This window comes from Spea bombifrons, chromosome 5 (genome assembly GCF_027358695.1).
Source record: "Spea bombifrons isolate aSpeBom1 chromosome 5, aSpeBom1.2.pri, whole genome shotgun sequence".
Taxonomy (NCBI): Eukaryota; Metazoa; Chordata; class Amphibia; order Anura; family Pelobatidae; genus Spea; species Spea bombifrons.
The window spans coordinates 24,648,397-24,671,552 of NC_071091.1; the positions used below are offsets into that span (position 1 = coordinate 24,648,397).

At 36.6% G+C, this 23,156-nt stretch overlaps 1 protein-coding gene across 1 annotated transcript in view; it reads right to left on the minus strand.

The window, feature by feature from the left end:
• TBC1D5 (TBC1 domain family member 5) overlaps nt 1-23,156 on the minus strand; it is a 239,581-nt gene that overhangs the window by 107,915 nt on the left and 108,510 nt on the right. Inside the window, exon 4 of the mRNA XM_053465963.1 lies at nt 15,045-15,111. Within this exon, the coding sequence (XP_053321938.1) occupies nt 15,045-15,111 (67 nt within the window). The remainder of the gene's footprint in view (nt 1-15,044; nt 15,112-23,156) is intronic.

A 23,156-nucleotide genomic window follows, 5' to 3' on the forward strand; every position in this document is an offset into this window, starting at 1 on the left:
AACAAATCTGCAGCATCCAATCATGTCCATATGGACCAAAATCTCTGAGGAATATTTACAGCACCTTGTAGAAAGTAAGCCAGGAATAATGAAGGCAGTTCTGAAGGCAAAAGGGGGTCCCTGGTACTAGCAAGGTGTACCTAAATAAAGCGGCCAGTAAGTATATAACATATACAGCACATTATAGATACATATATCACTTATAAAGAGCAATAGTGATTAAATCGATGCAGCAATGAAATGTCCCATGATTGAGACAGACAAGCTTTACTTAGACCTAGGATCTCCAACAGGTAGCTTAATAGCGACAGGGAGACCTCTGTTTGTCGCTTTTCTGGCAAAGAGACTGTAACGCTCCATATCTGGGGGACTGGGGGAAAGGTAATATATTTATCCTTATGCAACTAACCCTTAGAGAGAACTAAAATTAAACTGAAAACACAAAAGAATTAGCAAAACACTTAAAATATACAAATGAACTAGAAACTTTTATCCAATACATGTTCATAGCAGGTCTTAAAGTGCCTCATTATTAATAAATACCTCTCCTTTATCTTCTATCATACAAAAGGCACACCCCGTGTTGACATCTGCTCTTTTCAATGTTGGAATATTAAATAACTAAAATATTAATAACTTAACTGCTACTGGCTGTGTTGTCATGTTAGGTTCTGTTCAGTCTCCAGACAGTCAACAACAGATGGAATGTTATGCTGCAAAACCTCTTCTTCCAAACCAAGAACTATTTTAAATAATCTCTCATGAGTAGGACCATTGTTACTTTTTTCCCATGCAATGTTTTCTCAATCTAGACTTGTTTCCAGCCCCGTTATAATGTGTAAGTGATTTAAGGGGCACCTATGTCAAAAAAGAACAAATTCAATTTTACATACATTTTACAGATTCTAACTCCCTGTGGCTTGCAGGTTGTTCCTATCCATTTTGCTGTTTGGAAAAGATAGCCCAGCTTGTCTCATACCTCCCAAGATTTCGAACGACAAAGAGGAACAGGCTCATTTTGTGGGGTGTGGTTACAGGTATGGATTTTAATGCTTGAGAACACAGGGGTACACTCAAACATGCTGAGCTACTAGAAAAGAGGGACATCAGGGGAGGAGAGAAGAGACTGTAGGATTACGGTAACAAAGAAAGACGGTATACTTAAAAGAGGAGGTCTAGCAACTTTGCAGTGCCATGCAATGACAGAATATTACTGGTTTCAATCTTGAACAAAAGTCAAGGTGCATGCGCACATGTTAACACAGTGGCATATTTATGCATTGAGACCAAATCCTGTGAATGGCCAAGCTATCAAGAAGCACCCACTGGTAAGAAGGACAGCATTTGCTGCAGAGCAACGGGAGCAGCTGTCCTGGGTCCAGTCTTACTTTAGTGACCCATGACCCCAGGGTTCTCTTAACAGGTGTTTATTTAGAATCGCTCAGTTTGCGTAGAGACAGGCAGAGTAAAGCAAACACTTACCCTTGTAATAAGGCATCATTGCCTTTTTAATAATACATGATAATAATAATGATTTGGCCCTTCAATATGCAGTGCAACAGTATTCATATATTCAAGTGACAGGCAAAAGAAAAGCACCAATACAAGGACAAACACCATAATTATCAATACATGTGGTTTAAGCAAATAGTGTTTTGGTCTTCTGATTGTGCTCTTCACAGAACTAAAGACATAATACTGTATGTAATACACAAGGAGCAGACAATATACTCTAATTGACTAGCAATTAATTCTCAGAATTGCTGCATTGGGTGATACACATTTCTATAGAAAACATTGAAAAGAAATGTAACTGAAACCACCACAACTGTGAAATATTAATTGTACTGCTTTAGGAGAATATGCTTATTTTGATTACCAAAAATACAGTACAAAATATATAATAAATATTAAATAATTCAACACAAGTGTTTAGGAGATATTTGTAATAAAAAATCTGGACTAAAAGGATATACACCGATACCTTTACATCCTCCATCTCCTGTGCATTATTAAATCATATATTTAATCAGGTGTTCTAATGTGATATCATTTGCCTGGTGCAGTACCGATAACTGGGTTAGCTGCTCACATATAACTGCATTTTTAACAGAAGGTTGAATTCTTTTTAAAGTAAAACAAGTAGTAAGAGGAAAGGGGAACATTTTCTCCAGCTGTCTTCTTTCTTATCTAATACAGCTATGTAAGAGACCAAATGTACCAACACAAGTATTGGGGTCAGCTGTCCATCCTTCAACAACCAGGTAAGAGAAATACTTCTCCTAGGCTTCTACAAGGGCTAGTGGACCTTTGTTGGAACCATCCCTTTACACAGGTATTAAGAAATAATGGTTTCTTTAAGGAGTTTAGACCCTTGCAAAAAGTTGTGTCTTTGAATTTTATACATGTGATAACAGAGACTTTGATCATGATCTAAATCTTAATTTGTATGAACCTTTTCATTTTCCAAATTCCAAAAACCTTGTCACAAGAACATGACATGATCCGTAAATTTATTTAAACTGGCTGGTTCCTCCAAAGCACTGGATATATTTTTCTGGAAGGATATCTCGAAGAAAGGGATTTCAAGTTTGGTATTTTGGGTTCTAGTCACGAAAAGTAAGGTATTAACAGAATTGGCACAAGGCTAGCCTGAAAATAAGAAGGTCAACCAATTAACCAAATTTAACTGATAACTGGGCTCAATTTCACTAGACACACCCAGCCATAGTAATGGCCAGCCCTGTTGAATCTAAACAACAATTAAATAGAACATGTCTTGCAAAGTGAAGTGGGCTAAAAGGTCTCTGTCAGCTAATATCCACTTACAGCCGTATAACTTCATGAAGAAACAGTTGGATGAAAGCAGACAGCAGCACTGCAGGAAACAGAGGGTCCAAAAAATCACAAAGACCCACAATGAGAGAACTGTATTTATTGCATACGTGTTTCCAGCTACACAGAGCTCTAAATTTTAAGCCTATTTCTAACGCTCTGGTACTCCAGCGAACCACAGCCTACCTAAATTCCTCCAACAGCCCACCCACAACTCATCCAGGAGGTCACAAAAAAATCCAGACTAGCATGTAAAGAACTGCTGCCCTGCATGGGGGAGTTGCAAGGTGAAAACTCCTGACTAAAAAGAACACAAAGGCTTGTCTCACGTTTGTCAAAAAAATCTGGGGAAATTATTTTGTGGACTGGTGAGTCAAAAGTGGCATTTTTTTTGAAGACATGAATAAGAACAATAAGAACATCATACTAACAAACACTGTGGTGGTAGTGTGCTTTTATTGGGCTGCTTTGCTGCTTCAGGACCTGGGAAACTTTCCATAATTGATGGAACCATGAATTCTGCTCTGTACGAGAAAATCCTGAAGGAGCATGTCTGTGACCTAAAGCTTAAGTTCAGTTGGGTTATGCAGCAGGGCAATGATCTGAAGCACACAAGCAAGTCCACCTTTGAATGGCTAAAAGGAATATTTTTGGCGTGGCCCTTACTTGAATTTGATTGAGATGTTGTGGCATGACCTTAAAAGGGCAGTTGATACTTGAAAACCCTCCAATGTGGATGAATTAAAACAATTCTGCCAAGAAGAGTGGGACAAAATTCCTCCACTGCGATCTAAAAGACTCAATGCCAAATACCGCAAATGTTTGGCTGCAGTTGTTGCTGCCAAAGGTGGCACAACCAGTTTTTTTTTTTACATGGGTGACAATTAAACAAAAATCAGGAAGGGGGAAAATACTTTTTCACTACACTGTATGTACATACATATATATATATATATATATATATATATATATATATATATATATATATATATATATATATATATATATATATATATACACACAGGCACTGCAATTATATATATATATATATATATATATATATATACATATATGTTACAGTACCTTGCAAAAGATTTACACAACATGCCTACCACTTTGAAGATACAAAATATTTGTTTATTCTGAAACAAATAAGAAATAAGACAAAAAAAACCCTGAAAACTTGAACGTGCTTAACTATTCAAGGTCAATACTTTGTAGAGCCACTTTTTGCAGCAATTACAGCTGCAAGTCTCTTGGGGTATATCTCTATAAGCTTGGCACATCTAGCTACTGGGATTTTTGCCCATTCTTCATGGCAAAACTGCTCCAGCACCTCTAAGTTGCATGGGTTCCACTGGTGTGCAGAAATCTTTTAGCCACAGATTATCAACTGGATTGAGGTCTTTGACTAGGCTATTCCAAGACTCGAGTGGTTTCCCTCAAGAATTTCTCTGTATTAATCAACTTGTTCTGCCCAGTCCACGCATTGACCTGGTATTGCAGTACCTCCAGGACCGTGCACCTCTCATATGTGATCCGAGGGAGAAAGGGCAAGTGACTTTGGGAGCAGCCAAGGAAGGCCCCCTTTTATCTAATTATGTGACTTCTGAAGGTAATTGGATGCACCAGATCTTATTTAGGGGCTTCATAGCAAAGGGGGGTTTCACCTCAACCTTTTCATGTATTATTACAGGTGCTGTTCCACGTACTTTTCTTTTGTAGCTAGATGTAGCATTAGAAACATAATTCTTACTAATGCTGAATGCCCAAGCCTTTTTACAAAAATAATAATTTAATCTTGCAAAAATATGCCTCACTACTATTTTTGGCATGTGATACACAAGAATGCACTACTGTCATAGAAACTGCAAACATCTACATGGATTCTGTGTTGTTTTTATCTGATTAAACCTTTGGGTTTAGAAATTAAATGATTGATCTGTTGAGGTTTATTTGCTTAGAAGACTTAAGAGTGAATTTGAAAGACCCTTTAAGGACCAACCAGGCCACTTTGCATGAATGTGGTCCACTACATTGAAAAGTAGAATAACATTTATATATCTCTACTGACAGCCATACATTGGTGGTATTTCTAAATGGCATTTGGTCATTTCAGAAACATCTGTAACTTGGTATTCTGTTCCTTATCTTGCAAGACACTTGAATTTTTCCTCATCATTAAAGTATATTATGTACTTTCCACCTACATGCATACAATCCAGAATCTTTATCAAGCAACATTTGTTCGCATTTCAATAACAGTGTGGGTTATTTAATTTCTCTTATTAGAACAAATGAAGAATGAGTCATCGTCGTCACTCTGCGCTGGGTATTATCCAGCAGTCTATTTCCTAGTAATTTTAAAGACAGCGAACCAAAAACATTTTTCTTTAGCAAAAACACTAAAAGCTCAGAATTCAAATTATATTTGTTTGCGGGGAGAATCAAAACCTTCATTTGTAATACTTGCCAAACAGTTCAAAGCTCATTTGCTGGATAAAGGCATAAATACACAAGTACACTAGTAGGCAAACATTGCTGAACTAATCTTTAATCCCTTAAAGACTAAGGCTGTTTTTTCCTTTTCGTACACTTAAAGGACTGAAAAAGTTTTGCTGTCTTGTTTTTAATCAATATTTTCTTGCCTCATTTAGTTTAACCACACACATATAGGCCTTTCTTTTGACAACATACATAAATATATAAACCATCATTTAGAGAAAAATCTAAATAATTGGAAAAAATTATGAAAAGGTCACAGTTTCACCTAAAAAAAAAAACTATACATAACCAGTACATTGCTTTCATTTGGAAAGACCTCATATTCCAAGTATTTTCATTTATTTTGGTAATTAGAAGGCTAAATATTCACTGTTTCCAAACAGCGAATATAGATATTTGTTTTGTTTGGGCCCCAATAGAGGCTAGAAAAAAAATGTGACAGTTTTTACCATTTTTAACAATTGCAGTATTTGAGTAGATGTTTTTACCAGGGTATGTACTAATACGGAAACAACTGTAGATTTACATTCAGCAACACAGCAATTGAATTTTGACACATCACTTTGCTAGGTTCATGTCTCATTTGAGGCACAGTAGAGTCCCCATATTTCCAGTTAACCCCAAAAAACTAGACAACACTGGGAATCTTACCAGCGGCATACTGTCATGTTCTATGACTCCACACCAGCGCCTTTGAAATTTGGTGTTAAAAACAAATAACAGCATTTTTCACATACACTTTGCATTTTTGCTACATGGATACATTAAGGAACAGAACCAGTTCTTGCTTTCTTGCAACACTTTTTTTGTAACTCCTCCTGAGCACAGCAATATCTCACATGAATGAGTAAGTCCTGTTTTTTTTTAGACATTGCAGGGTCCAAATTGGAACATGCACAATCTGTTGGAATTTTGACAGATCACTTTACTGGTCCCATGTCTCATTTGAGATACAGCAGAGGTCCCATATTTCAATTTCATTTTTCAAATTATTTTTGGTGTCTCTCCTTCCCATGTCATTTGTGTCTCAGTTTTGAGATTGTATCTGCTGGTTAGGTTACAGGATAGCATAAGGAGTGTTGTTAGTGGATAGTGATAGGTACAGTTAGATGTTAGGGTTAGGTTACAGGCAGTGTATAGTATTACTGATAGTGATTAGATTAGGTCACTCGCTATTGATCGATGAGACTGTTCAATGATCAGTAATCTAAAGGATCATTAATCAGTGATAACATAGCAATTCATTAGATAAAAAAATGAAATATCGTAAAATAAAAAAAATCAGAGCACTTGTATGTTAGGTTTAGGCCACTGACATTGAACGTTGAGACAGACCAATAGTTAGTAACCTAAAGCGTCACTAATCAGTGATCAGGTAGTAACGTAATTGTTAACAATTATGTATTTAAAAAATATATATTTTCTCGTGGAGCGATTGTGCAGAAAGAGGTCCCCAAGAAACACAGGATTAAGCCTGGAAGGGACGCTCAGTTCCAGTGTTGATAGTCTGCCCGGACTGCCAGGACTGACAGCAGCAACGATCCCCTCTCTGATCGCAGAATCATTAAAGGACAGTTTTACACAGGTGTAACATTCTCCATCCTAAAGGGATTAAATGATGCTTGACATGGAAGCGATCAGTATGTTACAGTGTATACTGTACCAGTATTTTAACATTTAAAGTAGCAGTTAATATGTATGTATGATTGTGTGGGACCAATTCCATCCTCCTTGCAGCAAGTACTCACTGGGCTTATCCTTTCTAACAGATATAACTTTCCAACTCCCCTTCAAACTCACGCTTTGGTTAATAAATCTAATATGTGAATAAGGCTGTCAGTTTGGTGTTTCCTCAGGAAAGTGAGAGTTGACAAGGTGGTTTCAGTAGAGTTGTGGTTTTAACTCGCCAACTCATTATGAAGGACCGACCTCTGAGTTTGTGCTGCAAGAAGAACATGGATATGAATATTGCATAGCTAACGCAATAAGGATTCTGGGACGTTGCCTCAACAATTAACCAATGCATTATGCAGGACCTGCTTAACGTTTCTTTCATGAAAAACTCTCCAGGGATTGCTCTTCATAATGCGTGGCCAATGTAGGCTGTTGAAACGGCAATTCTCCAGCAAGCGCTTGCTTTAGTGAATGAAATTCAGTGTATTTCATGGTCCATGTATAATAATGGTTGTGAATGTCCTGCTAATATTGTATGAGACTAGTAATGCCCATGGTTTTAAAAAGGGTGACAGACAAATTTATGTTATCAAAAGCTATATGTTATAACACACTTATCTAGTATTAAACGGTTTCAAAGCTTTACTGCTCCTTTAACGAAATCTCAATTCCGCAGGTATATTTTTATTATTTTGTATCATGATTATTATTATTAAAACTATTAAAGGTTTCTTTGCAATCCATAATGATTGCACAGAGGTAGCAACTTGTAAAAGTGAAGACAGTATCATCTAAAATATACCATTAAACTTTAATCTCTGTTAAATTACAATTGCCCTTCAGGAATCTAGCTCTTTTAAGAGCCAAAATAAAATGTCAACTTCAATGGCATTCACTACAATAATACTAGACAAGCCATTATGATGTATTTAGGAAAAATAACATGCAAAACTGAAAGTTAAAAAAAAAATAACTCACCTTGATTTTTATTTGATAGGTCAACGATATTTCATCTAATAAGATAATTAAAAACATGCAAGCAGCTGGTACAGCGGCTAAACAGATTAATGTAATAGTCTGTAGTCATATGTGCTGGCAAGAGGTTCGCCTTTTTGGCGATGAGAAGGTCAGCTGCCCTTGAGAAGAAGACAAAGCAGATCTTTGTTCTTCTCTGTAGCCTTATTTCCCAAAATAATTTCAGAAAGCGTTAAAGATTAATTAAACAGACATTAAAACCTGAGAAATTAAAATTGGTGCACAGAATATATCAGAGATTAGGCTAGTGCTGTATACTGACAGGGATGGATTCCTATCGCCTGAGGTCAAAGGACCTTCACAGGTAAGGTCCCTAGGTTCACTGATGTATTTTGGTTAGGTGCTACCCAATATAACATCATATCAGCTCTCTGCCTCAGGAGGATGCCGGTGCCAGGTGGTGCATGCTAGGCACAGACCTACATAGATTAAATGGGCAGAACCGGAGAGCCTGATTACCCAACATGGAAATCTTTCTGTGATTTTCCAGCAGTCTTCTCACCCTCCGGTACCTGCCAACCTAGGCCTGTACATGCCATTGCCTAGGCTTTTGGAGCTAATGCGGCTTTACTGTTTGGCAATATTTATTAAAACTTGCTTCGTTTGAATACCAGTGAGAGTAGTGATTATAAATTTAAAAAAAAAAAATCAAAATTTGCACCTCCCAAAGTTATTCCTCTCCTGATGGTTGATATTTCTCAAGTAGCATTGAAAAATGGTGTGGGGAGAAACGAGGAGAGTTGAAGACAAGGACATAATTAGTTACATTAAGATGACTGGATGTCCCCAAGACCTCCGTCCTCTGTATTTAAAGTATTATGTTCCTTCTGCTTTAAATGGTATAAAATATATTTTCCATTATGTTATTATAAAACTCACCATTAAAGATATTACAAATATCACCCTTAAAGGGACAGTTTATTGCCCCATGCAGATCATCATCACAGAATGCTTATTAAGCGCATCAGCATGTCTTGTTAAATCTCCCCAAAACGGTGCAGGAGCTGGTTGATTGCGAATACACCATGCAGCCATATGCAACAGAGGATGTGTTAGGCCGAACATATGTCCTGCAAGCACAGGAGCTGGGGAGGGCAAGGTACAAATGCTTAGGGGGATTCTATAGATTTCCTTCATGCATTGAAAGGTGGGGGGAATATTATTTAAAAGGGGCAACTGAGCTATCATATACTTATAGTGTATAAAATGGCTGCAGTGTCCCTCTAAATGATACATTGAAAATACAGAATTTGAGAAAAAATACATATTCAGCAACATAATTTAATGACAGCTACCCACTGCGCTCCCTAGTTGGCATAATTAATGTAGGCAGAGGTTTTCACAAAACTACGCCACATCCACATTCTATCCTGGTGTGATTGATAATCCCATAAATTAAATAAAGTCCCTTTTTACAGACATGATGGCAAAAAAAAGTTTTGTTACCAACTGTCTCTGATTTCATTTTACTGGGATACTCCAGTCATCATTCACTTAATGTATAGTTCTAAATATGTGAATACACACACACAAATGTTGACTTGAATAGAGAAAGATCTCCAGGGAAAGTAGAATAGCTGGTGGGAGGAGGGGAACAGGCATTGACTTCATTGAATCTATGTTCTTACTAATGAAGAAATTAACATTGTCCTGTCTACTTGAGAAAATCCCAAATTAGATATCTACAAACAATGTTTAATACTCTTTTGAATAACACTTTAATCTCTCCTTTGTTCAAGTTTTCTTTAGGGGATTGTAAATCTCTACCAATCATCATATAAAAAGGCTTTTTAGTGAGACGCTGACAATGTTTTGCAACAGCTCCACAGACAAAGTGATTTTTTTTGATATTGAAGAATTTTGAAATTAGATTTTTGTTATTTTTGTTATTTATTTCACATTTCCCATTAATAAAGGCTGTTCACTAAAATTCATTTATAATATATTTCCTAAGGAAGGCTTTTTGTAGGTAATTGACAATCATACCTAATAAATTTTGGGTGCCTTTAATAACACGTTAATTTGGGGGGTTTACGGTCTTCTTACTCAGGTCACAACCTACCTCAAAGGAGAGCAGGAGAGCTTCTGTTATACGACACAAGCTCGTTGCTTATAGGATCCTACCTGCCATTCCAACTGGGCATAAACCACAGGGATTGATACTGGGCCCTATGGCACCTGCATGTGTGCTGGACACCTGTCATTGACCCCTGCTACTTCTGCATGAAGACGATCTCCCCTTCCTTAAAGAGGGCTTTTGCTGGCCTTAAACAAGTACAGAGGCTACCTCCCACACTGTCAGCCTAGCATGGCGCTTACACACAGAAAGACAGGACATTGCATTCTGGGCCCTGTGCATCCAAACATCACCTGTACCTCCAATACAGCAAACTTATCCTGAGCCATACTGGGCTGGATGCTAATTTGGTTCTGTCCTGCCCTGGTTCATACTAGATGACTTAGCCCAATTAGCTTCTCTTGCAAGAAGAGCTTGATCAGTGAGTAACCTAGCATTTTCTTAAGTTTTCCATTAACCCTTGAGGAAAAGGCTGTTTTTTTTCTTTTTGTACCCTTCGTAACCAAGGCTGTTTTAACATTTTTGCGGTGCTCATGTTTGGCTGGCTTTTTCAAAACAAGAAGGGCCTTCAATAGATGCTATTTTTTATTGTATTTTTTTTTATTCCTATAAAAAAATATTGTAAAAAAGCACTCACTTTTATTTGCAAAATCATTTACTCATCTACAAAAGCTAATGGAAAAACCTGATAAATTGATGTTAATGCTTGTCCTGAGTTTAGAATTACCCAATGTTTTTAAGTTTTTTCACAAGTTATAGGGCAATAAGTACAAGTAGCATGTTGCTATTCCGAAATATTTTTTTCAGATCTTGTAATCATGTCCCCATGGCCTACTTGGGACTTCATTGAAGCAGACCAATGTACCCCCCATCAAACCACATATTTTTGACAACCAGACACCCCAGAGTATTTATGCATTCATTCTACTACCAGCCTTTGTCATAGTTTGTGGTAGTAATTTATTTTGTGGGTTTTTTTTCCATACAAATTGTACTTCAGGGATACATTTACACCTTCTTGTACATGTCACTGTCAACATCCCAATATGTGCTCAGCAACATCCAGTGAGTACAGTGATACCACCGATTTATGGGTTTGTCGGGTTGTTTGGGAGGTAAAAGGCCACATTTCGTAAGTGTACATTTTTCAACTTGGAACTTTGACATATAGTCATTCTGCCTCCATGTCCTCGTTGGGAAATCTTTCTAGCCGGCCAATTCAATTTACCCTGAACAAACCATACACCCCAGTATATTTCAAATGGTGGTATTTTAACTCTTTCCACCACTCTAATTTTACCACCAGCCTTTGTCAAAGTTTGTGGTAGTCATTTGTTGTGGGGTTTTTTTTTTTTTTTTTTTTAACACACATTGTACTTCAGGTATGTATTTATATCTCCTGGTACATGTCACAGGAGCCCTCGTCCCACTATACCGGCCAAAGTCTCCAATACGCCGGAATTCGATCAGTCATTCGATACCTTCCTCACCAAAAATGGGAAAGATCCCAGGAAGGGCATCGAATAGAGCCTACGCTCCACACAGGATAAGCTCCTGGACGTCTCAGGCACTCTTACTCAGATCTTCCAGATGGCGGATGAGGCTCTCGCAGAAGGAACACCCCTGGATGCCCACTTGGTGCGTGAGTGGACCCAACGGGCCCTCTGCCTCCTGGGCAATGCCAACTGCGCCATTTCTGCGAAGCGCCGTAAAGCGGCCCTCTTCAAGCTGGACGCTAAACTAGCGGAGTTAGCACCCAAGGCTGGGTCCTGAGGCGAATAGTTTGCTGTTCAGTGAGAAGTTCCTCAAGGACCTCACCCGCCATGTCACCGTGTTTACTTCCCTCGACAAGGTGCAAGCATCTTTGAAGCGTGTCTTCTCGTCAGGAGACCATTTTCCTTCAGAGCTGGTCGCCAGAGGGGTCGTGCCACCAGCAGGGGAGCCTCCATTGGCTCTAGACCCCGTTTCCCGGTTGCCTCTACCACCTACCGGTACCGTTACCGCACTGTTACCGCACTGTACCGTTGGTGCGCAAGAAATTCGGGAGAGTTTCGTCAAATTATAAACCTGCGGGCTCTCAATTCCCATGTCGTATACAGGCACTTCAAGATGGAGGGTATCCATCTCCTCCACCACCTTTTCAGGGAAAACGACTGGTTCACGAGGCTCGACCTCAAGGACGCCTACCTTACTGTTCCCGTGCATCAGGATGACAGGGGGTATTTGAAGTTCCGTTGGCGGACCCGCCTCTGGCAGTTCACGTGCCTCCCATTCGAGATCAGCTCTTCACCCTGGTGTTTCACGTAACTGCTGAAGCAGGTTATAGAGTTCCTACGAACGCGTGGCATCTGGGCGATATCCTCCTGATGGCAAGCGACAGGGTTACCCCCTTTGCCGCGACACTACTCTTACGGTGCAACTTCTTCAGGATCTAGGTTTCATTTTCAACGAGGTGCAAGGTTCTGTCCATCAAGAAAAAGATTCGACGACTACTCACCGTCAGCTTGTCTCGCTGACAAATCTCGCACGGGTTATCGGCCTCTGATTCTCATCCATTCAGGCGATCTTCCCGGGTCCTCTTCACTACAGAGCCCTTCCTATGTGTCTGATTTAGTCTCTTTGAGAGTTATGTTTTTTTATGGTTATATTTGTGTTATACAGTTACATTTATGGGTAAGCCTCTCTTCTGCTGACAGGTGGGTTTCCTGTATTCAGTTTGCCTGGTACTCTCACATCATGTCTTCTGCTTTCAGGTCGGACGTTGTTGGATATTGCCCATTGCTGGTTTTCTTTGTTCGACTGCTGGAGCGGTCTCTGTTTGCTGATTTGTTCCTGTTCAGCTTGTGGCTGGACTCTTGATCTAATATAGGGTCTTGGGCTCTATTCTTATTGGTTATTGTTCTTTTTCTTGTTAACTGTTTTGCTGCTGGAGGGTATTCAGTAAAGAAAGTAATGCAAAATACTCACCTCTTGTCTTTGATAAAATTTAGATTAATTCTACACCAAGGCTAGATTAATCCCTAATTTTACTATCTGGTCATCCTGCCCCATATACTATTGGGACATCTTTGAACTCAACCAATTCAATTTACTCCACCAAACCATTTATTTTTGAAAACTAGACACCCCAGGGTATTTCAAATACTAGTATTTTAACTCTTTTTATGCACTAATTCTAGCACTTACCTTTGTCAAATGTTGTGGTAGTAATTTAGGGAAGTTACTCCCCCTCCAATATGTGTTCACCAACATCTCCCAAGTGCAGTGATACCATCATGCATAAATTGGTCAGATTGTTTTCTCTTTTCATTTTGACATCTAGCCAGTGTGCACCCATGTCCTTTTTGGGACATCTTTGAACCCGGCCCATTTTACCCCATCAAACCCACCACATGGGTATTTCAAATGGTAGGATTTAAATTATTTCCATGCCATGATGTGTGAGAAAATACAGAGCTAATTGATAGCACTTTCTCATAAAAAGAAATGTTTTATCTTTTTATATAATCTTTTAACATTTTTGGACTTTTTTTTTACATTTGGTTGAAACTGGATGGTTCCACCACTGGATAATTATTTTCCATGTTATCACATTTTTACTCATGACATTGTAATTAGAAAGTAGGGCTCCGCTGACTTGCATTGTTGAATGCAGTACTTGTATGCGGGGCCCAGAGTTCTCAGAAGGGTCTGGAGAGACCCTGTATGAAACATGTTTATTTTTTAAAGGATGGCACCATCTTGCAAAATCTCTCGCTTTGGCGCTTGTGACCACTCTCCTGAACTGTCACTGTGCATCCTTGGGTGGGTTTTTGGTGTTGCTGAATGCCTCCCTATCGAGGTATTTTTAGCAACACTGTTTAAGCCTAAACGATCGCCTCCTAAGCTCTTTTAAAGCAGACGTCCCCTGCCATATTGTCTATGGCAGATGCTGAAGCCCTGGGGAGGGGCCACACGGGGTCCCTGGAGCAGATATCAGTGTTGCTGAATGCCTCGACATCAAGGCATTACAGCAACACTGTTTAAGAGAAGGAAGTGACCTCTGATCGCTTTCTAAGCTTATTTAATGCCATGACATGCCAGGCATGGCATTGGTCATTAAGTTCTTTGTGATCATAAAATACAGCTTTAAAAGACATTTTTCTGGAGGCTGCCGCTGATGTCATGTGATATTTTGGGTGACTCTCCCTGCACAATCATGACCGATTGACTGTGCTGATGCTGTATGGCAATGCTAATAAAGTTTTTTCCACCTCAGACTTACATTAGTTAGATCTGACAGGGTGACTACCAATGATCGAAGTCGAAGCCCTAGGCTGTGAAATATTTTCTATGTCTCAATCTTTGGTGAATTTCCTTTCGATTCTTGAGGTGGATACATAGTTGTACACTAGTTGCCTATTAAGAGGCCCTGCCTTATTGGTTGCAGAAATAGTATATTTTGCCCTACTCATTGGGTTCTTTCTAAACCAATTGTTTGGCTATGCATTTTTTATGGTCTAGTACTGCTTTAGGGCTATTTCACAGTTATATTTTAGCCACCCTACACAAGCCCTTCTTATTCTCAACTACTTATTGGGTCAGTTTCACCTAGTTGAGGAGGGCCCAACTTTTACTCTATCTTTCATCTTTCCTCCCAATGAACCACCCTGTTACTCTCTTCCCTTCTGCTCTCTGTAAGCTTTTTTTCCCCTTTGTCTCTCCCCACAAAGGGAATAAATCAACCCTATTGGAAATTTCTAAGATAACCTACAACATATTCTAATGCTGTGTTTGCATGATGTCATTATGTCTGTTTTGTCAATTGAATGACACAATACATAATTAAAAAATAACACTTGGGCATTGGAATTTGAACCAAGTACACTGAACTTCAAAGTGAAATAATGTTCACAATAATCTTACTAGATTTCCCTACCTGTAAGATACAAAGATTTGCTCTGAATTAGAAACCGGGTTTGTTCTTTTTTCATCAGTTGACAGGCCTGCAAATCAGAGAACAAATATTATTCCAGAGAAATCAAAAATGTTAAATACTAACATTTCAGCTAATGACATTGCCATTGACATATTGCAATTGACATATTGCACACAAAAGCAATTTTTATGCCCAACAACTTGACACAACATTTACTCCGTTGTACTATTTGTAACATGTAAATAATAATAGTTATGAATAGATAACTTGTATTATTTGGTATCCAAAATGTACCCATGGGGAAAAAGATGAGGGTGAAAAATGTTTTGGAATAAAACATTCTAATAGTATAAGGATATCAAAAAAAGAAGAAATTGTAGATAAAACACAAATGTAGCAAGAAAAGAAGGCTATTGCTTAAGGGAAGAGGAAAAAATAGAAACTAAAATGAAAATGATAATTTAAAGGTTATGTTTTTTATATTAGGAGAATAATGCTGAATAAGACCCAATATGAAGTATGTCATATATTTATTTTGAGGGACAGTCAATCATTTTTGGATCATTGTCCTTTTATTCTACCACAGGTTGTGGTTGTGTTTCGTATGACTTGTTTTCCAGGATTGTTGATATATTAGATGTATTTTAGAGTATAATTCTCCTACACAAGATCTATCTAAATTACAACTTTTAGCACAATTATCAAGGCTTCAGTGTACTTTTACTTGGGCAAAGTTCTGAAATTGTCTTTTTCCTCTACCCTTACAAAGGCTGTCTGAACCAATCAATATCAACCAGCAACTTTGTTTGCAACAAGTCCAGTGAGTGCACTTCTCTTCTGGACTTTTATATTTTGGCTGAAGTTATTTGCACCCGGGAATTCAATTGTGTTATCAAGTGGAGCTGCGTGCAGGTATTGTCAAGTCTAAAAACATCAATACAGAAGCAGCAGAATCTGCTAGATTGCTAATAGAAAGAAGAAAAAAACGCATTGTATCTATTGCACATGTTAAACAAGTAAATCACAGCTTACCCCAATATATCACACCATAGGAAATAATGAAGCTTGTTACATTTGTGTATTAATAGCTTTGCGTAAGACGTAATTATCTTGAAAAAGTGGGTTTAGGTTATTTAACATGTACCCTATGGCACTTCCAAGTATAATGTGCGAAAGACAGGGAATTGCTGATAGATTAATGCTGGGTAATACTGGCAATCAGGTTTCCAGATTATTTAATAGAAAACATTTTAGCCTATAACTAAAATGAGAGGTTGATTAACTTTGACAACAGACTGGAGTTGCAATACAGCTGCAGGTTTGATTTTCAGAAAACAAATGCATTCAATATGGAAAATGTGGATGCCGTAAAACAAATGGCAAATTGTCTTCTAATATCTGAAAATGGGCTTTTATTGGAAGAATATGGGGCTTTTATTGGAGGAACATGTGATCGCGTTGCCTGTAGATTTATGGCCTTAGACCGCATGTAGAGAATAATTTTAACAAAAACATTTGCACAAGCTAATCCCATATATGCTGCAACGTTTTCATTATGATATATTGATGCAATCATTTAAAGACAGCAAATAAATATTCAATGTAATAATTACATAATAAAACCACCAAATTACTTTGGTCTATTAACTGTGGTATGGGGATGCCAAAATAGTCAAACCAAAAAACTATCTTTTAAAAAGTTGCTGTACGATTTTTTAAATAATACATTTTTTAAAAAATACACAACGAGGACATAGTGTGTCAGTTATAAGTAAATAAATATGGTGATTATAATATACAATTTAGGAATTCAAAAAAAAATCTTCCTCAGAACCAATGACGTATGTTGTGTAGCTGTGGGTCAATAAAGTCATGTTCAGGCATAGTCTTCTAAGGCAATGAGGATCAGGAACAATATGTTTCCAGCAAACGGTGTCTTTTATCGACAAGTGCTCAAATCAAACACCCCAAAACAAAAACATAAAATAAAAACCAAGTTCCCAATTGGAGGCTTCTCTGGCTACACACTGTTGGCGCAGACGGACCAGCCCACTATTCACTAACTTGAGAATCTGCTCATTCACCCGTCTTAATGAAAATTCAGGATTATTCTTTGGTATTCTGATACAGAAGACAACTAAGTAACTCATATGTGCACATTACTATTCAATGACAGATATTTTAAGAAACAGCTACGCAGAAAATACAAATCCATTTTCAGACACTGCAATCGGGAAGCACAATTTATACTAGAGTGGTATAAATTAACTTAATGCAACAAATTGCTTGTAATAAAAAGTGTGTATGCTAAATTATGCCTTTTTTTTCTTGTTATAACAACCTTTTACTATTTAGGCTTCTTATTTAGACTTTATAGCTGAGAAGGTACAACAGGTAGTTATAATTACAGTCCCACAGTAATTACAGAACTTTGACTACAAAGAAATGAGTCTTAATTATTGAATGTTTCACGGCAACTAATAACTGGTTGGTGAAAGCAAGGCAATGCTTATTATAGGTTACAGGCTAAAGACTAGCAGAGTAACAAGAAAATAAAGGCAAAAGACTCCAGCATTAAGTCTGCTACACATCTGGGAGACGTGATACAAGAAGAACAGAAAGCGGAATTAACCTTTTAACTGCCAGAACCGAGCCACTGAACTACCTATTTAGTACAATTTTGTAAAGACAATCTGTCACGTTCTAAAATATCATCAATCCTAATTAAACTATGTACAACATGCTTATGTTTGTTCTTTTATTTTATTTTAATGTGGGTATAAGGGCAGTCAGTCCTTTTTTTACTATTGTGTGGCTTCATTTTTTTATATGGATGTTGTATTGCACAGCGGAGGGGCAGCAGTTATATACGGTCTACACGGTACTTGACGGTCCTTACAAGTGTGAGTTTTTCTTGTCTTTACATTGTTGGACAGTTCTATTTGGGATCTCTGTTCCTCTTTTCTGGAAAAGGAGTAGACTTGTTCCATATTAGCCATGGACAGAAAAGGAGCAAATCTTGTAAAGATTTATATGCTAAATAAGCTTTCAAGACTACCAAGTATCCTCTTCAGATATATACACACACACACACACACACACACACACACACACACACACACACACACACACTGCCCGAATTTGGCAGCATACGTACCAGAAATAGGGTGGAGGTTAATACATGAAAAAAGATTAATGATTATGTAGCCCTTTTGTAAAGTCTATCTAGCTATTGTTCCACCTTCAATGGTAAAGGTTATGAGTTAGAGAATTGGTTCTCAGTCTTTTCCCAAGTAAGTATAACTTGTAGCATTTATTTTTTGTTAACAGCCAAGGATCACTTGTCAAAAGGAATGCAAGACGCTTACAAACGCACAGTCCAGCAGTATTTTCCGTCCTAGGCTGATAATTGCGAAGGCAGGCAGACCCTCTGCCGCATTACTGGCTCCCTTCTGTGATCGTCAGTGGGCTGGTTGGGGCCTAGGGCACTGATCACATAAACCACTGACACAGACCAACGATTCTGTTTTCTGCATAACACATGCTGTTTTCCCAGTTTGGTCTGTTTGTTTTTAAATACTATTCCTTTATTACTTATATTCTTTTTATGTCTAATATCCGTTTACTCCTCCCAAAATTACCCAATGAGCGGCTATAGAAAACATTGACGCGCCTATCGTAAAGCATAGGTGCCCAAAACGCAAAAAATCCACTGAACGTTGTCATGATCTGGATAAAGAGGATCATACAATTTATCTTAAGATCAGCACACGAAACAAAAATGCATGCAGGAAAACACAGAAAAATAGTACATACATACTGTAGGAATCCAATGGAAAACATCTTTTTAATAAAGGAATAATATTTTATTAAGGTATTAAGAGTTAAAACTTTTTTTTACTACATTCTGTGCATCTCTTAGCAATGTACAAAACGAAGAAAAAAATAAATATGCGGGTTCTTTTACATTTCTGGAAAGTAATGCTTTATGCTTCGACTTTTATAGATTTGTGTCTAAATGGTTTGTGCACCTATTAAGATTTTGTTTCTTGCAATGAAAACAAAATTGAATAGTAATTTCGTTTCATTAACAATATTAAAGTGAAGAATTCGGTTTGGTGTGTGGGGAAATAGCAATAAAGTTTTCAAGAGGAAAAAAAAATGGCTTTGTTCCTTCAATCCCTAGTTGAAATTAATTATAGCAAATGTTTATGAAAACATCTGTTCCATATAGTTATAAATTCTTAATTTTAGCATAGATGAGTCCAAGCTCTCTTTATTGTTTTGAAAGATAACAAAGTCTGACAAACAAAAGGTATAGCGGAAAATGCGTAATGAATTTGCATGCATACGGCACCCCGTTTGCAAACAGCAATTTTCGCAAAAGTACGTGAGGTCCCACCATTAACTAACAAATGAATAGCAATGAAATTTCTAAGCAAGGAGCTTGTATTCTGGCGAATAAAGCAAACCATTTCACGGAAGGCTTTGTCTCAAAAAAAAAAATAAAAAATACAAATATTTCTGGGGGAAGGCTGAGGTTCTGATACACAAGAGGCTTGCAGGTGATTGTAAACTATTAGAATCGGCACAAAGATTTTGGCACCCACAATGATCAGTGGAGACTGTGGAGATTTTTGGGGTGGTCTAGTTGCGTATTTTTTTTGTTTTGTCTACACGTCCTTCTATATAAATCAAATAAAGATACAGAGAAAAATAGAACACACAAACCCAAAAAATTGTATTAAAAAGAAAACAAACCTCAAAATAATTAAAGAATATTTTTGTTTTAGTTTCTTACAAGCTACATTAAAAGTTATTAAATACACCATTATATTGGTCAAATCATTTTATAGATCATTGGCTTATTCAATTATATGGCAAGTGCATAAATATATCATATATATGTGTGCATGTATGTATGTATGTATATATATATATATATATATATATATATATATACACACATACATATATGTATCATGCTAGCTAGTTATCTTTTAGTACTAATATATATATATATATATATATATATATATATATATTATTACATTCTTCTAGAATATTGCTAGATAGCATGATGTACTTTTATATGTGAACAAGAGAGGGCGCAAGAGAGTTTAATATAACAACCACAGCATCACCTCTGGTTTCAAAGTTGATCTAATACTGCTCTTTTTGGAGTTTCTGAACAACACCCTTTCAACAGTGTTAAACTCAATTTACACCAAATACACATTTAAAATTATTAAAAAGAGCAAGCTCTAGGCAGTGTTGAGAAGCTGAGAAAAATGCCAACGGCAAAGAAATTAAATGCACTATACTTCTGATATTTATAAAATAATTATTAGGACAGAAAGTTGATGTGGCAGAATGAGCGGTAGTCATTTTTGAATGGGTTAACTACAGCCCCATATGTAAGGGAAGATTTGTGTATCAAAGTGGCTTATTTAAGTAATTTACATATAATATCTTGATTAGGCAGGTTTTAAGAGAATTTACTTTTATTTCACAAGATACTGGAAATGCAGAGAAATAAAACAATGAAATGTGGGTCATACAAAAATTGACAAAAAAAAAGTTTGTTTCTACAGACCAAATAAAAAAATATTGACATAGCCTTAAAGGGATTTTTTTGATGAAGTAAAATGTATGTCGTTGAGAAACTGGAAACACATAAGTTTGGAACTCTATCGATTATATTATATAATTATCTAGAAATAAGATACTATCACATTTAGTCACTAATAAGAGTTTTCCACCGCTTCATGAAAATCCTAGCAGACTTGCAACTTTTGCACAGGTAAGATCTTCTAAGAGGGACCACGTTTTACTTGTATTCTCTCATCACCAAACATCTACCAGTTGTTAAATAATGCAAAACATAGTACAAAATGTTATGCTTTTACATAATAAATATTATTATGCTAATGATACAATTGATGTCAAATTGACAAATCAGCTTAGTACTTTAATTGTTTTAATCAAATAAGGGATTTTTTTTTTAATTTATTTTTTTACATTTTGATCTCCATATGTATTGGTGACAATGTGGGCATTTTACTCTACAGATGTACAGACGTAAAGAATGGGATGGCTATCATGAACGATGCAGTTAATAAATAAATAAAAAATTGAATTTGCCAAAAGGTACCGGTGTCACGGAACTCCACTGTGCAATAATAATAAAGAAAGATAATATATACTGAGAAACATAAAGATAAAGCATATGCTTTTCAAGACAAATCAACAGAAACATTGATAAAGTCTATAAATAGAAAAGATAAAAAAACACAAGAAACAAGTAAAATAATAAGGGTTTTTTCCTTTAGGGGCTGCATACTGTAAATACTATGCAGACATATGATTAAATAAGCTATAGGGAGCTGGTTAATAATTAAACATTTTGTTAATATGTAAGAGTAATTTTACCGAGCATTTTAATATAAAGAATGTGGTGGAATACAGAAATAATTTTCCATTTACATGAAGAATTAATTTATCATTCTAAGTCCATTTTTATTGAACCGGCTTTGGAGTAGAGAAGTAGTATTTAGGAGATTCTGGAGAAGGAAAACAAAAATTAACACATCCAGGGTACATGTACTAAAAGCCTAACTGCCCATTTTGTGCACATATAAATGCACTTACAGTAATATTAAGTTTAAAATAAATAAATAAATTCAGACCTTTTCATTGATATCTAGAAATATCCAAGTAATATACAATTTGACATCTAGTTTAACTCATCTTAGACAAGACATCATAGCTGTACAGGAGGACAAAAGGGCCCTATATATATATATATATATATATATATATATATATATATATATATATATATATATACACATATATATATATATATATATATATATATACACATATATATATATATATATATATATATATACACATATATATATATATATATATATATATATATATGTATAGGGCCCTTTTGTCCTCCTGTACAGCTATGATGTCTTGTCTAAGATGAGTTAAACTAGATGTCAAATTGTATATTGTCAATTTTAATGTAATTGTTACTTTTCACTGTACCGCTATTGTATTAGCGCTATATAGTCTATATGCACACAGTGTATAAATATATATAATGTGTATACATGCACAAGCACAGAGAAAATGATTTTAGTCTAGGTTACATAGTGGGTATTAATATTATAGTTAACATGAAACAGTTGTTCATTTTTACAAGGTCATGTGTCAAAAAAGTAGCTCAAAAACTGCCCCTTAATTGCTACAGTTCCAATGAAAAAAACCTGCATTTTGGGGAACTGTCCCACTGAAATTGAACTGCAATATAAAAGAGCCCAGCAGTCTGGCATCTTACATCAGATCCTTGTAATTATGTGAACGGAGAATACTACTAACGTAATCATTCGGTGCTATTAGGTGGTATTAGCAAATTAATTTTAAGGTATGCAGTAAGGTGCAAATGTGTTCAGGAGAAACGGGTTTAACACATTTTATTCAAATCAAATGCAGATTAACATGTCGTGTAATGCCTTAAAGGCTGCCTTTACCAGGAGCAGAAAGGTAAGAAGCTCAAAAACATTCTCAATGTATTCATTAACAGGATAATTTCCGCAAATCTTAAACACTATATCATGATACAATCATTTATCTAAACATAGAATTTGACGGCATGTAGGAACCATTGGCCCATCTTGTCTACTAGTTTTCCTGATGTAAAGACTCAATCCTTAATCAGTCCTTGGTCTCGTCTTAGATTCAAGATAGCTATATGCCTTTCCTTTGCATGTTTACAGTTCTTCACTGTATTAGCCACTACCACTTCTGCTGGGAGGCTGTTCCACTTGTCTACCACATCAGTGATCTTTCTACCAAAATGACTGACTGGCAGCTAGGACTAAGTCTTATGAATTTTCCAATTCTTGGGATACGACATACAAATGTAGTTCTTATGTATGGTAAGGAGCCTGTAATATGAAAGCAAGCACAACTGTGGTAGTCTGAATCAGATTAATATTTAAATATAAGACGCTCTGGACTATAACACCCACTTTTGCCATCTGACTGAGGATTCAGTCATCAGCTGATAAAAATGTGATCTATGTTAAGACTTTA